General features: G+C 31.8%; 1 protein-coding gene across 1 annotated transcript in view; it reads left to right on the top strand.

Moving 5' to 3' along the window:
• The window catches only part of LOC129965837 (uncharacterized), a 92004-nt gene that overhangs the window by 29472 nt on the left and 47943 nt on the right, over positions 1-14589 (top strand). Inside the window, exons 2-3 of the mRNA XM_056080053.1 lie at positions 3611-3654; positions 10533-10671. Coding sequence (XP_055936028.1) covers positions 3611-3654; positions 10533-10671 — 183 coding nt within the window. The remainder of the gene's footprint in view (positions 1-3610; positions 3655-10532; positions 10672-14589) is intronic.

Below are 14589 nucleotides of genomic sequence, written 5' to 3'. Positions count from 1 at the left end.
TTTTTACTTTTCTTATTTATAAAAGATAAATTAAATTATTTCCAGACTGCAATTTTTAAATATAAAAAGTACGCTTTCAGTAAAGAAATTTTAATTCGGTATATCAATTTTATTGGAAATTCTCTTTTCCATATTCATCGTAATCATTATGTATATTGACCTAAATGTTATTGAAAAATAAAGAAATAAAATAAGGCACGAAAGATTTGTATTTTGTTTAGTTGTAAATAATTAAATTGGACAATATGAAACATTTTATACACTATCTGAACTAATCCTGATATCTTCTAAAACTGTATAAAGAATCAGAATGTGGGTGTTTTTATTCATTGGGAACGCCCACTCATTTTATATAAATGGTCTGTAGTTAATAAAAAATCAAGTTTCAAATACATATTATCATTTCGAACAAGTTATTTTTTTAAAGCGAGATTACTATAATCAAAGAATGGCGATGGCAGTCTCGGGCTGAAAACCGAAATAACATGAATGCAAGACCGGATCCGCTGAGTACGAAGCCTTGTGTATATTTAATCCATCGGGAGTAATCTTCCTTTGTTTGTTGTGGCGTTCATGATTGGAAAAGGCTCGTCCTCGTCGTCTGATTATAATTTAAAATGATGGGATGCGTTTCAAAACAGCACTTGTATTACTTCAAAGCAGATGCCGATCTAATTAAAATGAATACACAATATATCTGAGATATTTTGAAAATATTTAATGGCAAATTTAGGCATTTTGCAGTTTGCGAGGCTCTTGCTTTAATACACTAGTAAATTTTGATCCACATTAAAATATTTTCGAATCTAACCAGCTCTTTAATTATTCATTTTAGGGTAATTTTTCAAATTTATTTTTTAAAAATGTGTGTTTTCTATTTTTATTTATTATGGTTCAAGACAGAGGTGCCTTCATATTTATACCCAAATAAAGCTCAGTAGGCGTTTGTTTTTTATAAATATTTTAATAACTAAATGGACGTAAGTAAACAGATCGGAAACTGATCAATTATACTAACTAAATATTAACATCATCATAGTTGTTGTTATGTTTTGATTTATGGCACTTTACAAGCCCGCTGACAGTTATCTGTTAGCGATTTAAGCCGAGTGAGCGTCTCTTGTTTTTTCAATATCGCCAACTAGGGCCAACAGTATGATTTAACCACTTCATGCGTCGCATTCGCTTGCACAGCCCCTTTGTTCTGGTGGGCACATTCATACACCTCACAGATAGAACACAAAAGAAGAACAACCATGCCTGAGCCGAGGCTCTAGGCCGGCTGCTAGGAAGCCGGCATATCACTATAGTATTTTATAATATAGAGAATTTGGAATATCTTTTGCAGATTTATTTATTTGGCAACTAATTTAAATATTTTTTTCCCTTAAATAACCCACCTGAGGCACACACCACTCCAAGTTGCTCTAAGTAGCTGCCTAGTTTGTCTAATCTGAAATTTACAAATGGGCTCAATAAAGAATTGTACAAAATATAAAATAAGTGATATAGAAGCAATATATCTCTACTAAGTTTGAATAGAACTACTAAAGTGCGTAAATCATGAATGTGAGCTGTATTGGTTCATAGAGTATACCGCAATGATATTCTATTTTATGGCATACATTTACAGCTACTAAAGATTTATGTAATTAATAGGAACTTAGATATGCTGCTTCATATCCTGATAATTATTACAAGATATATAATAAGTTTTTTTTTTTTTGTGTGTGTGTGTGTGTAATTCCTAATTGAAAAAAAAATCCGAGTTTTAAATCTGATAATTCTAGAACATGATTACTGATTGAAATTTTCTCACACAATCAACATCAGACTGCATCTAACGCCATCTATCTGTAGCAAAATTGTAAAACAAATTGGAGACGTCTTGGTTGTATATATAACATCAATAAAAGACCATAGTATCTAGTTATTTTTTTAACATAATTTGTAATATGACCAAGACGTACGTCAAATATTCTGCACTATGATTCAATATTTCTCACTTTCTGCCTTATTTTTAACGATGGAATATCCATCATTCTCTCAAGATTAATATAGTTCTTCGAAAATAAAGGAAACAATAAGTTTTTGTAAATATTTAATTATTCTATCAATTTTTTTTTTCGTGTCTGTCCCGATTTTTCAACGACCAAACAATTCACCTTATGTAAGAAGTCTGTTATTTGTTGAAAGAAAGAAATGAAACCATGTCCTGATCAATATTTTAAAAGCTACAAAAACATGGTATGAAATATCGAGAGATGAAAACCGTTTGCTTACAGATATTCTAAAGAAATATGAGGCAATCTGCCATGAAAGATATCCATTTTGTTTTCATAAAATGAAATATTTGAATAGTTTCGATACCAAAATGAAAAATGAATCTAAAAGAATCGTCTGGCTTTTAAAAATAGTTATAGTATAATAAATAAAACCGTACGAAAAAATTCTATTTTATTTTCTTTGTCCCAGTTTCCTAGCATTTTTATAAACTATTTATAAAATGTATTTTATGTATAAAATTTTGAAAGAAAAATGCAAATATCATGGTGGCTAATATTAGGCTATGGAGATGCAAATAATATCGCTTAGTGCTATAATTTCAATAAAATATCTTTTTATTTGAAACTGTGGGTGGTTTGTCGTATCTTTTTTTTTTCCCCTTTCTTTTTCTTCTACCTTGTACCTTCTTGATATAGATATCTAGGGTAAAGGATATCCAAAAAAAACCCAAAGAAACGGAATAAGAATTTATTCCAATAAAAATTGCACCTAGACATAATTTCTTCAGAGAAAAAGCGATAAGTAATGCGTCAGTCTACATCGCGACGCAAGAACAAAAAAAAAAAAAAAAAAAAAAAATAGAAATTAGTCCTTTCTGTGATTTTACTATGAGATCAAAGGGGTTTCTTTGTCTTGTGTTGATTTAGGCAAGGAAATCTTAGGTATCTTTAGAGGAATGTTGTAAGCTTGTAGGAATTTTTATCCCTTCGCTCTGAGCGTGAGAAAATGAATAGTTATCTGTTTTCTAGAGCGCGTGTTATAAATAATTAAATAAAAAAAGTGGGAATCGGATCAGGAAACAAGAGAACATTTTAGAATGAAATTAACATGGACTAGTTTAAGAAAAAAAATTAGGAAATTAATTAGGATTTAAATTAGATTAAGAGATATCATTATATTTATTTAGGGAGTAACATGAAGTCATACGAGGGTTTATTAATGAAACAGTCTACTGGGTAATTAGAGAACAGTCACATTAGCTTTAAAAGGTTAGGAAAAGCGAAGCTATGGATGTTTAAATGGTACTACCTGGAAGGAAAAAGCCAAGTACAATAATCAAATCAGTCAGACAGATTTGCTCATAATAATCAACAAATCATAGGTCTTTGTTTTCATGTCTTATAAAAATTATTCATTACAGAAATTTAAAAAGATTGGGACCTATTAGCAAAGAATTCATTTTATTCTTTAACGTTACTTTTTTTTAAATCGTGGTGTTAAAAGAGAGAGATTGACTTTATTAAATAATGGCATGATTTACTGCTTAAAATATCAATATTGAAATATAAAGGGAAAGACACTGAATGTTTATTTTCTTTTTCAGGTTCCTACAACAAACCACAAGCAGCTTCCTTAGAAACACTTGAAGTAAGTTTTTTTCAATTCATTCAATATCTGTCACTCAGCTAATTAAAAAAATAACCTTTTGCACATTATAAAGTACTCTCTGTGTTTAGATAAACAAATTAGTTAATTTTTCATGAAATTTATTAAATCTATTAAATGAATGCATTATAAAATCCTACACTTAAACTTTTATATCATTCTTTTCAAAATGTGAGTGACTCTAATCGAATATAAATTTTATAGCTTTTTACTTTCTCGTATATCCAATTTTTTAAAAGAAAGCACTGCAATCGTCAAAAATTTTTAACTCGTGATTTTGACGGATCTTTACGTTTCAGATCGAAAAACTCTTTTCGGAATCAATTAGGTCCTTTCAATTTGTAATTCGATAATTCGAATATTCGAAAATTTCGATAATTCGAAAATGTTTTGAACTAGATTGATAAAATTAGGTTACGGTGTTTTGCACCAAATTTGTAAATTTCTGTCAATTTTTTACTAAATTCATGTACAAAAAAGTTTGTTTGTCTCTCTGTTTGAACACTAGTGAATATTACTGAAGAATTTAGATGGATAAAATGTGATTAACATCCATTAAATTTGATTAACAACAGTTTGATTAACATAACTTTAACATCCATGTTATAGATACGTATCAAGCTTTGAACTAAATTCGTCAAAAGGTAAACTGCCTATTGATCATTCACATAAACGCGCTAACTCAAAACCTCAACGATTTAAAAAATGAAATTTGATATTTGAAATTGATACTAAAACCGTGAAAAGAAGACATCCAAAGCACATACCATGTTTCCTTTGCTATACTATATAGCACAAAATGGCCATCTACTCAGTAATTAGGGCTTTGAAATTAAAAGTCTGAATAGTCACGACATTTATGGCATTATTTAATATCCCCAACTTTTATGTGGGACAATACTTTTATTCCTATAACATTTTATACGAGAAAGTTCTGCCCGGACCACTACTGTTGGTTAGAATTATAAACTCAGATTGGGAAATTATAAAGGAGTAACACTTTCTGTGTCAGCCATCCATTTGCTGTGGCACACAGTCAGTGGAAATTGTTGCTTCATTGCCACTGGTATCAATCGAATGATCCATTCTACAATCCTTTTATTTTCAGACTAGTTTGTGAATGTGTGTTCGATTGGTTGGGATGATCTTTAATAAAATAATAAATCTTATAACACCTCTTTTTCCCCTTGAGCAGAGAGTGCCCCCTTGTGGCCTTTACAGACAAGCAGTTGAACGGGAGACCTGCATCCTGAGGTCGACTTTTTCCCATGCGCAACCCTTGCGCTAACGCCGACTGCTTTCGGCTGGAACCGGTGGAATCCCTCCACCATATTGTTTTCATTAACCTAATTGCCTATGTGTTTTTTGTAAATTTTGTAGTGTAGCTGCGTTTGTGTACATTAAAAATATTATATTTCAAACCGGGCAGCTCATTAGAAAATCACAACACACTCGCTATAATCTTAATTTTTTAAAAAATTTCTATTAACCTATAAGTAATAACAAAGTCGTTGAATAATAGTGTAATAAAAATACATTTTTAAGTCATTGTTAATAAGTTTATTTTTACAAAAATTTCGTATTCCTGATTTTGACGAATCTCCCCGTTTCAGACTTTCCCGAGTTCGAGAAACACATTTTTGGAAAATCTCCGTCTATAAAACTTAAAAATGATTTAAGCTAAATGTATGAAATTCGGTATACGGTCTTTACACTAAATTTAGAGATTTCTATCGAATTCTGAGCAAAATCTGCTCAGAGAAAGTCTGTCTGTCCGGCTCTTCGAATATAATTTAAGAAGGTAACTATAAAACAAATAGAGCTAGATAGATGAAATTCGGTACATAGAATTAAAATCTATATACTTATCAAATTTTGAGCTAAATCCAACTAGGGATTGATTGTCTGTTGGTGTGTATTTTTAGAAACATATAAACGCGATAGATCAAAGACGTAGGGATTTAAATATATCAAATTTGGTATGGCATTTTGTGACTACAAGAGCAGTTTGATGTCCAATTTTTGCTTCAATCAGTTGAGAAAAAACGCGTCTAAGACACAAATTCGATTTTCGAATACTATTAGCTGCATGTAAGGATTAATCGCCAAAAAAATATCGCCAAGGTTGACGCAATAAATTCAGTGAAAATGCTAAATTCACGCCAAAGGTTAATATTTCGTAACTATTGTACGCCAATGCAAGGTGTTCTATAGGATAACACATTTATTAGAGAGTATGCGAGATAGTTTTGGGAAGACCTTTCCGGCTGAATATTTTAATATAGTAGTTGCTTGGAATATTCTTATTATATTGATGTAAGCACAAATATTCAACATTACACCCATAACATTTTATAGTTTAATTTAAGAATTTAAATTCAGCATAAATCAAAATACTACACCATAAATTTATATAGGAGCGATTCTATCATTATGTAATATTGTATTAAGCTTTACAATTTGATGAAAATTGTCATTTCATGAATTACTGCTATAATTGCTACTTTAAAATTAACTAATTTATTAAATTCAGTTATTAAACGCAATTATTATAATCAATTATTTTCCCTAACTTTTCAAGATATCAAAAACAAAACAAAGAATGAATATTTGTCTGACAAATTATAAACGGTTCGACATTCGATTACTTTTAAAAGAATAAAACTTGTGAGTGGTAGTCAGGTGACCTGAAGATACCTTAAGAATGAAGACGTTATTTTTTCTTTGTCTTGAAGTGAATCTCTTTGTACTCATTCAGAACCCTAACCGTCACCCTTGATATTAAAGAATGAGACAGCGTCTGGAATTTTAAAACACTTGTAAGCGCACCTTTTATTTGACCTTGATAGGTCATTACCTGTACCGTTATCTTTGCAATGTAAGAGCAAATTTCGTTTCTTTGCTGTCATTCCAGTCGCCGTCTGCATAGTTAAATGAAAAGCAATCGCCTTCATGAGACTTATATAAAGACCAGAATTGAAATTTATTATAATTAAGTCTATATATATGTTATATAATTGGTAACAAAAGCATGAGTTTTATATTTCTTTACTTCGTTCATGATTTCCCATTTTAGGCAATTCACAGAATTTCAGACATTATTTAAGGTTAAAACCAGAGGAAGTGGTCTCTCCGAAACTATCTCACATACTCTTTAATGGGCATGTTATCCTAGTGAATCCTTGTAAGGATGAATTCTTGCATGGCATTGATGTACAATTGTTACGAACTATTAACCTTTGGCGGGAATTTAGCATTTTTACTGAATCTATCGTAAAATCCTTCACGAGTGTTTTGGCGATTGATCCTTAGCATGCACTTGTGGCGAACTTTATGAGCCAGATAACAACTACGAGACAAGAGTAATTGCTTTTGTCTTGTGGTCTTGTTACTCGGCTGGAACCACAAGGTCCCAGGTTCTATTCGGGCTCATAACAAACCGCTACATTGGTGACCTCGGACAATGAGCCTTCAACCTTCGTACAGCTGTTGTAGCGCCATCTACCCACAGCAACCCAAAGTCATCAGACTCATTTAACGCAGCAACACAAAGCTGTCAGACTCACTTGACGCAACAGCAACTACTCAACCACACACGCTCGCCATAATTCTTGTCATTACTCAAATGGGTACAGGCGCATTAGACTGAACACCTAATACATCACCACTCAATAGCCATATCGTTCGTCTCACCTCCGACTCACTGTGGTGAACCTTATAAGCCAGATAACAGCTACGTGACGTGAGTAATTACTTCTCTCTTGTGGTCTTATTACTCGGCTGTGAGCCACAAGGTCCCAGGTTCTATCCTCGCTCATGACAATCCGCTGCAGCGCAAAAGTATCCAAAAATCTAATTTGGGTTTCAGACGCGTTCTTTCTAACAGATTGAAACAAATATTTGACATAAAACTACACTTAAAGTCACAAATTAACGTACTAAATTTGTGACGTAAAACGTATTCCAATCAGTGCGTTTTTGAGTTATAGCGTTTACATGTTTCTGAAAGTACAGCAGGACAGGCGGTGAATCTCTTTTTGAATTTCATAGACTCAAAATTTCGTAGACGGCTCTACTACGAATGTTAAATCTATGCAATGAATTTTATTTATCTCATTCGTTTTGTAGATATCGTACTAATTTATATTCGAACAGCCAGGCAGACAGACTTCGTCTCAACAGGTTTTGCTGAAAATTTGAAAGATATCTACAAAATGGGTTTGAAACCTGTATACCAAATTTAATCTGCCTAACTCAAACCGTTTTTGAATTATCTTTATCCTCATAGACAGAGGGACATTTTCCAAAAATATGTTTTTCGAATTCGGAGAGGTCTAAAACGAGAAAATTCGTCAAAATCTCGAATTTAGATTTTTTTGGAGATTATTCAATCTTTCAAGGAATTGCTTCGAAAAATTTAAATTGAATTGAAACAAATACTTGATATCTCCTTGTAAAGTAATAACTATAACCAGTTACTCCACCCAGCCTGAAGGCACACGGATAAATCTGAATATCCGGGACCCGTGACAGTATATGCAAGAATTAAGAATAAGTCCTACGCACTATTAGCGGCCACAGTATAACCCCTCCCGTAGGAAGCACACCTTATCATCGGTTAGGGAGTAGCTTATCCCACACCAGTTCTGTACCCACGAGGGTGGTGAGAACTAACCATCATGCTGTAAGCTTCTGTCCCTCCCCCCGCTACCATGGGGGAATATTCACTAAAGAATAATTCATCACATATCTCTATCTGCGTCTTTTTTCCCGATGAGTGATTTCTATTAAAATAAGCTAATTTATATTAAAGCAGATGAGTGAAAACAACAACATGAAAGAAAAACCAGAACTAAACAATAAGTAAGGAGAAAAGGCAAAGAAAAATAGTCCAGGACAACAAAGATGAGCCTTGTACTAGAAAGAGACAAATTAAGGTATCATATAATTAACCGTGCGCCTGTCTTGGTCTGTCTGCATCCATAATAGACCAGTCGCTGCTAAACTCAATGGGAAGAAATTTTCGTTTTCGTCTTCAATTATTGTGTGGTGAGCGAATGTCGATGCCTACTGGATACAATTGGCCTATCTTCAGCTTATTGATTCATTTTCAACCTTTTTACTTAATTTTATTTATTTATTATCTCATTTTCTTTGTTCATCAAACTTTTAGTACGGAAAAAAAAATATAAGAGGTTTTAAGCAAAAACAAGATTTTAAATCAATTTCCAGGAGTAATTGTAACTTTGCTGTCATAATGGACGGTCCATCACTGAATACAGGTATCATCGAAATCTTGAAAAAAAAAATAGATTTTGAACATAGTAAATTGAACATTATTTACCATAGGACCCAAGACTTTCATTCAATCACAGTATCAGAAACACATCCTGTCGATAATGCTTCGTTCAATGGTGGTGGCGGTGGTCGGTTATACACAAGAACAAGTACCAGAAACACAGTTTTAAAAAAAAGCCGACCACTGATGAAGTATTGATGCTTATTGCTTTAAAACAAATCTGAGTCCCAGGAGGCATCCATCCACATCTATTATGTGGATTATCGATCAGTTATGATAAATCGGAGAACAGGCTGAAACTTGTGGCTATGCTTTCCAAATCTGAAAATGATAGATATTTTCATGCTATAGCTGTTGTTGTTGTTTCTTATGGCACTTGCCATGGACAAGCCCGCTGTTACGAAGACAGCGATTTTAAGCCGGTGGAGGAGCGTCTTTTGTTTTTATAGTAGCGCCATCTAGGGCCAAAAGTACGACTTTGCTACTCACGCATCACTCATTCATTTGCACAACCCCTTTTTACAGGAGGGCACATTCACACATCTCACAGATAGAACAATGGAAGAACAACCATGCCCAAACCCAGATCACGGGGAAGACGCGCTACCCTTATGCCAGGACGCCGGCATGCTGTAGCACAATAAGCAATTGATCCATGAGACATTCATACATTTGGTCTTTCATATAGAAAAAATTGATGTGGAAAAGTAACATTTCCTTTCCTTGCTAGTATATGCAGATTAATTCTCTAGAGTTTGTGATAAGTATTATCCACCTCTCTGTAGGCCAATCACTTCATCTTTATTTTCACGTGTACAAAAGGAAAGGTAATATCGCAATCGCTAAACGATTCGATGAAATTTATGGTTTCAAATCTTCCTGAATCTGAAAAATAAGTTTTTGAAATTATATCTGTCTGTCTAACAGTTCGTCTGCGAACTCAAAAACGCAGCAAGTTACAAGCACGGAATTCGGTATATAGACTTTTCACCAGATCTGCACGATTCTTTTGTTTTTGCCAAACCGAATTGAATTTTGAAAGAAATTAAGTTTGTGGGAACTTTGTTTGTCCTCATCTTGTCTTTGTCTATCTGTTCATAACCATGTAAGAAAAATAATCAGAATTGCAAATAGTTAGGTGGATGAAATTTGGCATCTAATTTTGCCAATAGAATTATAATTTATATCAAATTTAGAAACCAATTCGTCAAGGGCTTTCTTCGATTTATATATTTTTAAGTATACGGAAGCAATATCTCAAAAACTCGTCAAAATGAAATTTCAAATTTTTCGCCTAATCGGTAGGAAAAAGGACAATTGAAATCCATAATCATCTCCCCCCCCCTCCACTGTGCTATATAGCACAAACTACGCTATATACTTGAAAATCATTCTTTTATTAATTTATGCATGAATCCATGATCTTGTAAATTAGTTGGAATCATATATAAACAAATCTGTTTTTTTTAACATCTTTCTAAATCCTATACTATAACACTTAAAATATCTGTTTAAGCATGAAAAACAGAACACACAGTAACTTCCTTAAATATATATTTAGACTGTAACCGCCAGTGAAGTGGAATACGTGGACGGACCCCTCGCTCCTCTGTATGACTTCTTGATTCAAAGACGACTTTTCCGATTCTGTAAGCTCCTCAGAGATGCTGGATTGGAAGATGTGCTACAAAATTTGGGAGGTAAGACGTCAAATATTATCATTAAACTACAATTTTGTCTTTAAATAAAAGAACCATTAAATTAAATATGAAGTTACTTTTCGAAGTAAACAAAGGTTTTGTAGCAGAAAATCGCACTGTTCTCTTTAGTGACATCGTCTTGAAAAAAATGTAAAATTTCTTGATTTAATCCTTAACACTTTAAAAGACATTGCTTAAGAGAAACAACAAAGCTATTCAAATTTCATTACACTTTTTTTTTGAAATATTGAAAATTATAACCATATTAACACACAGTAACATAAGCCTATTACACGAGGATAGTGCATACAACATGTGCGTATTGTTATGTTCTTGTGCTTATACATCTGTAAATGTGAAAGGACAAAAATATTGCCATGATAGTGAAAAACTGTGACATTAGGTAATTTGATGACTTCAAAAAATAATAATAGGTTGACAGTTTTATTTTTTTTAAATATCAAATTAAATTATTTGAAACAACAAATATACTTCTGAGGAACGATTTAAATAGTTCAATTAAATCTTGCAATTTATCAAAATCGCATTTAGCTCTTAAATGATCCAACTAGTCCAATCGGCAGGATTCAGATATGTCTGAGTTTATTAGAGATATTTAATGGTAACGGTATTTCTATTCTAATAAGGAATGCATATATAAAATACAAAATGATATTCGAGTACAGAGTGCTAAAAAGAAGAAAAAAAACAATTATTACAAAAACGCCACCTGTGTGTGATATAAGCATAAACAAGAGATAAAGAATAACATAAAAAAATGGAGAGAAATATCAGGATTAAAATTACCATTTCTTGCGTGGTACCGTTACTTCATATCCATTAATGAAAACATTTAGATGTTTATAGCCATTCCACTACCACTTATGGTGCATAATTAACATACACCACTTCAATGCTTGTATTATATTGTGAAGACTACTGTATTATATTTATGCTAGAAGCTGTTTACATACCTTACCCAATCTTTTATTTATTTTTGCGTCATTCAATTCCCTGTTTTGAAGCTATACCACGGAGCTTGGCTTCTTGAGTTGTAACTTCTCTGGTCAAAATTCTGAATGCCTTACCTTAATTAATTTGAGGTTATCTCAATATTTCCAATGCAGGAAAGAACAAACATATTGGCAAGCAAAAATAAAATATCTTTTGTTGACTTGCACTCATTCTGTTCAATCAAGTTAAAACTCTTCGCAGTTATCCCACATCGATATCGATAGCCCTTGATTTTCATTCTATTACAATTTTAGTCGTATATGTTATTATATCAATTTAGAAAACTGATGTGGTATTATCTCGCTTTTGTGATTCCGTGTATAGGTTTAATTTTAATTCATTCCAACTTTTAAAACTTTTGCATGTCATACTAGATTTTCGCATTATGTGTAGGAAATAAGGCCTCTTCGTATGCGTTCTGTAAGGACTGAAGATTATCTATTTTCTACGTTCTAATAAAATGCTCATTTTCTTAAATCCTCAGTAATTACATTACTTTCAAACATCCTCAATTATTCTTTCATAATTATTTTCTAATATCTTACTCATTCAACCTTTTTCTGTCTCTAAATTTTATAGATTTTTTTCCTTGAAATTAAATACACTTGTGCATTTTTTATCATGATTGTTTATGTGATTTTATTATTTATAATATTTTGTTTTTATTTAATTACTTTATTTGTATTTTTGTTTCTTTGTATATGTATTCATACAGTAAAGATTAATACTGAACATAGATGGCGCAGTATGCGCTAACCCATGTGTATGTTTGGAATGTGGGGGAAGCGCACTTAAGCTGTTTTTGTAAACACTTCTCCCTGAGAGTTGGTGTGAAACTGGTGCAAGTAGGCACCGCTCGCTCTTTTGTTAGCGGCAAAAAGAAGTATTCGTTCGCTCTTTGTTAGCGGCAATTTCTACTTTAATTGTATATAGTATTATGTGTTACCTTATATATGTGAAGTCATCGTCCATGTGTTGTTATATGTGTGTGTGTGCAAAATAAATAAGAAAGGACAAGAAAGCATCTTTCCTTGGCTTAAATACACACAACCAGCTCTACAATGATTTACTTCAGATAACATTCTAATCGTCATTAATTGATCATCTCCGCAATATTTCTAACGAATCTGATAGTTTATTTTAGATAATCATAAATTTGCCTTTAGGTCTTCCGCAATATTGTCGTAGAATGGACTTGCACAATAAATCATAAGTAGAGGAACGAAACTCTCAATAACTTCATTATCAGATAGATGAAAATAATAGACGAATTTCAGAAACAATTAATTAATAATTTTCTAAGTTCCACATTTCACAAGACAAAACAAACACGAACACGAAAAATACACGACACTCATTTAGTATACAGTCTAATAATGACCTCCTAAGAAGAATCATGGGAAATATACCTTGATGTTAATAAGGTAACGCCATCTGTTGTATCAAAAGAGAAGGTAGTAATGTTAATGTAACCGCTACAAGCAAATCATATCAAACTATTAATGTTTATTCATTCAAGAGTATCTAGAAGGAACTTAAACAACTTTTCACATTAATGTGGAGTGAAATTGGATGTCTAAGTTCTAATCCAGATACACTCTTGCCATCTAATTACAGCTAAATACTACTTTATACATGTTGACAGAAAATGAAACGAGAATTTATTAAATTCATTGAGTAACTTCGAATATATTTGGGGAACGAAAACTATTTAAATCTTATGCATGAAATCAGCATTAAAAGCAATGATGGTCATTTATTCTCCTTCTGATGGATTTCTGTTGATTACCAAAGCAATAACGTGACCTTCGGTGTACCTTGTGGCAAAGGCAAAAGATCAACGAATCACTTTTGGCCATTCATCATGATTTAATCGTCCTTGACCATCTTCTGATTGTGTTCTAGATTTTAAACCTTCAGACTGCTATTCACAAAGAAACCAGTAACGGCTTCATCGATGAATATGTGTCCATCAACCATTTTTGTTGCAATTTAATTTGTAAATTCATAAAGAAGAGTTCTTATCTCGCATTGATTGTGTCTTTTCACAACAATAAACTTTTATAGACAGCTGTTGAATTATGAAACAAGTTTATTGGGAAAGAACAGAATATGCAAAAAGTAAATGACATTTTTAAAATCCTTTTAAACAAATTAAACTCTAACATTATCATTAACTTTCATATTTTTCTTTTTCAAGAATTGTATGTAAATATTTTTAAAGACCTAACGCAGATTTTTTAGAAATTTGATAACTGGGTATCATTATTCGAAAAAAAAATTTAAAGATATACATATTATAAATCCAGAAATTTTGCAGCATGATAATATTTAAGGTTTGAATCATTAGTCCTTATTTTATTTTTAAGAATATATATATATATATATATATATATATATATATATATATATATATATATATATATATATATATATATATATATATATATATATATATATATATATATATATATATATATATATATAAGGCTAACATATGTGGCAGAGAAATTGCTCTTATTAATTATTATCGAATGGCAACAGTCAGATGGAAACAAATCACTATTTGAACGTTTCTAAATGCTTCATTCAACGTTTTTGCAGATTCATTTAGTTCAATGCTCCATTCCTTAATGAAGCTACAAAATATTATTAGAAATGAACTGGATAAGACTCATCAAAAGCTGTATTTACTCAGAGGAAATGAAATAAGCTTAACCTTTTGCCAAATGGGTAATCACTATGACTTAATATGGAAAAGGATGATCTTATCTGTCAAAACTATTATCTCACAAAAATGGTTTCTACATTATCTTAAAATTAATAAAATTTCCTTTTTAATGATATAAATTTCATTTCCTTACAGTTATCTCCTTTATTTTTAATAAATTTTTTACACAGTTT

This window comes from Argiope bruennichi, chromosome 4, assembly GCF_947563725.1.
Source record: "Argiope bruennichi chromosome 4, qqArgBrue1.1, whole genome shotgun sequence".
Classification (NCBI taxonomy): Eukaryota; Metazoa; Arthropoda; class Arachnida; order Araneae; family Araneidae; genus Argiope; species Argiope bruennichi.
This window is presented reverse-complemented; position numbering and strand designations above follow the sequence as displayed.